The sequence below is a fragment of the Beta vulgaris genome, chromosome 6 (genome assembly GCF_026745355.1).
Source record: "Beta vulgaris subsp. vulgaris cultivar EL10 chromosome 6, EL10.2, whole genome shotgun sequence".
Classification (NCBI taxonomy): domain Eukaryota; kingdom Viridiplantae; phylum Streptophyta; class Magnoliopsida; order Caryophyllales; family Amaranthaceae; genus Beta; species Beta vulgaris.
The window spans coordinates 17,792,841-17,795,804 of NC_079207.1; the positions used below are offsets into that span (position 1 = coordinate 17,792,841).

The window sequence follows — 2,964 nt, forward strand, 5'->3', positions numbered from 1 at the left end:
CATTATACCTCTTGACCACTTTCTCAATATAATGAGATTGTGATAAAGAAAACGACCCTTTCCCTCTTATTATTCTAATACCTAGAATAACATCCGCTTCACCCAAATCTTTCATGGAGAAGCTAGAGGAAAGGAAGACTTTGGTCTTTTCCACTTGTTCCAAATCAGTCCCAAAAATAAGCATATCATCAACATATAAGCAAATTATAACTCCTTTACCGTTATTATCAAATTTGCTATATACACACTTATCGGACTGATTTATTTTGAACCCACTAGACAACACAACTTCATCAAATTTTTGATGCCATTGCTTAGGTGCTTGTTTAAGACCATACAAAGATCTAACTAATTTGCAAACTTTAGTTTCTTGACCTTTACCACAAACCCTTCAGGTTGATTCATGTACACTTCCTCCTCCAATTCACCATTAAGAAAAGCAGTTTTTACATCCATTTGGTGAATTACTAGACCATGAATCGCAGCTAATGCTATCAATAGTCTAATAGTAGCTATTCTAGCTACTGGAGCATAAGTATCAAAGTAATCGATACCATATCTTTGCCTAAAACCTTGGACCACTAACCGGGCCTTATGTTTTAGTATGGTTCCATCGATTTTCTTTTTCCTTACAAAAATCCATTTACAACCTAGGGGTTTGCAACCGGGAGGTAAATTAGCTAAAATCCAAGTGTGATTACCCATTATAGAATCCATTTCATCATTCACTGCCTCTTTCCAGAAAGCAGAATCATGAGACTCATCAAAGGATCTAGGATCCTCCTCCATATTGTAACAATATGAAATTTGAGTCGAAATTGACTCCCTTGACCCTTCAACTAAATATAGTTGAAAATCCGGTCCAAAAGATTTCTCTTTTCTAATTCGTTTACTTTTCCTAATTTCCGGTGTTGTAGTATCATGATCATTTGAAATGTCATCTACAACATTGGAACTAGTACTAGGTATCATGTCCTTTGGTCTTGGAATCGATGAGAATCTAGTCTCATCAAATATTGCATCCCTTGACTCTATCACGGAGTGAATAGAGACAAAGTCATTGGGCTCAATGACATAAAACCTATAGGCTTTGCTATGTACCGCATAGCCTATAAAAATGCAATCAATTCCTTTTTCACCTAAAGTTTTCCTTTTAGGTTCCGTCAATTTGACAATTGCCCTACAACCCCATACCTTAAGGTAATTGAGATTAGGCTTTTTATTACACCAAAGTTCATAAGGGGTAGTCTTATTCCTTTTATTAGGAACTCGATTTAAAATGTAACATGCAGTTAAAATTGCATCACCCCAAAAACCGTCATTAAGACCCGAATTAGAAAGCATGGTATTAACCATTTCTTTTAGGACCCTATTTTTCCTTTCCGCTATACCATTACTTTGAGGTGAGTATGGGGCGGTTGTTTCATGAATTACACCAATGGAACTAAAATAACTTGGATTATAATATTCACCACCCCTATCCGTTCGAAGTCTTTTAATCTTTTGATTAAGTTGGAGTTCCACTTCGATTTTAAAGGTCTTAAACTTTTCTAGTGCTTCATCTTTAGTAAATAATAAATATATGTAACAAAACCTTGAAAAATCATCAATAAAAGTTACAATATATTTTTTATTTCCTAAAGAAGGTGAACTATGAAAGTCACACAAGTCACTATGCACCAATTCAAGCAATACCGTTTGTCTAGTCACACTAGGATAAGGATTTTTTGTAATTTTATTTAGCACGCAAGTGTGACACTTCTCTAACTTTAAATCGAAAGGAGGTATTAACCCCATTTTAGACATGTCATATAATCTACGATAATTCACATGACATAAACGATTGTGCCATAGAGAAGAAACATCAAGCATGTAAATAGAACTAGTACCAATTTTATTATCAATACTAAATTTAAACATTCCATTACAAAAGAAACCTTGTCCAACAAAAATACCACCCTTGGAAAGTACAAATTTATCCGACTCAAAAACAACTTTAAAACCATACTTATTCAAGAGACCTCCTGACACAAGATTCTTCCTAACTTCCGGTACATAACAACATCCCGGAGAGTTAAAGTCTTTCCCGAGGTTAACAACAATTCTACTTGGCCTATGCCTCTAGCCTTTACCGTAGAATCATTCCCCATATACAAGATTGGACCATCATCCAAATCTTTCAAAGACTTGAAGAAATCCTTGTTATTGCACACATGTCTAGAGGCTCCCGAATCTATCCACCAAGAATCATCAACCTGCACACACATAATTTCAGAAATCATAGCAACAAAATGCATTTCTTCAATTATTAACATGTGCATTTTACCTTGGTTTTGAACAACACTAGGTTGTGTGTTCTTTGTCTTCTTCTTGTTGTTAGAAGGACAATCCCTCTTAAGATGAGGACCATTGCATATCCAACAAGAGAGGGTCTTCCTCTTCTTGTTTGCAACATTGGTTTTGTTATTGTTGTTGTTGTTGTTGTTGTTGGATTTCTTGGTCTTACTAGACCCACCAACCTCTACCAAATTAACGGTAGATTTAGGAATACTAGGAGTAGTATCCTTAACCCCATCTTGAGCCCGGATCCCCTCTTCAATACGAAGATGAGTTCCTAATTGCTCCATGGACATGTCTTCCTTTTTATGTTTTAAAAGATGTTTTGTATCTTTCCAAGAATTTGGTAATTTGTCAATGATTGAGGCAACCGCAATTGCCTCATCCATCACCATACCATGTGACTTATTTGGTTCAAAATATGATGAACCTCATGGAATTGCTCCATAATAGGCCGATCATTAGTCATTTTAAAAGAATTAAAATTACTAACAAGGAATTTCTTACTTGAAGCATCTTCCGAAATGTACTTGGCCTCAAGAGCATCCCAAAGTTCCTTTGCACTCTCCAATTTTGGTAGAGATCAAACAAGGGTCGGTAAGAGAGTTGAGAATATGACCACGACAA

General features: G+C 35.7%; 1 protein-coding gene across 1 annotated transcript; it reads right to left on the reverse strand.

The window, feature by feature from the left end:
- Positions 1 to 2,075: 2,075 nt before the first annotated feature.
- LOC130592004 (uncharacterized) lies at positions 2,076 to 2,718 on the reverse strand. Its single transcript, XM_057396036.1, has 2 exons — positions 2,327 to 2,718; positions 2,076 to 2,255 (listed from the first exon to the last, which is right to left on the reverse strand). The coding sequence occupies exons 1-2, from the start codon at positions 2,631 to 2,633 to the stop codon at positions 2,251 to 2,253; spliced, it is 312 nt and encodes a 103-aa protein (XP_057252019.1). The 5' UTR covers positions 2,634 to 2,718; the 3' UTR covers positions 2,076 to 2,250.
- Positions 2,719 to 2,964: the final 246 nt, after the last annotated feature.

Excerpts from the sequence above, each read along its gene's own strand:
- LOC130592004 (XM_057396036.1), bottom strand. The coding sequence starts at position 2,633 with ATGTCCATGGAGCAATTAGGAACTCATCTTCGTATTGAAGAGGGGATC.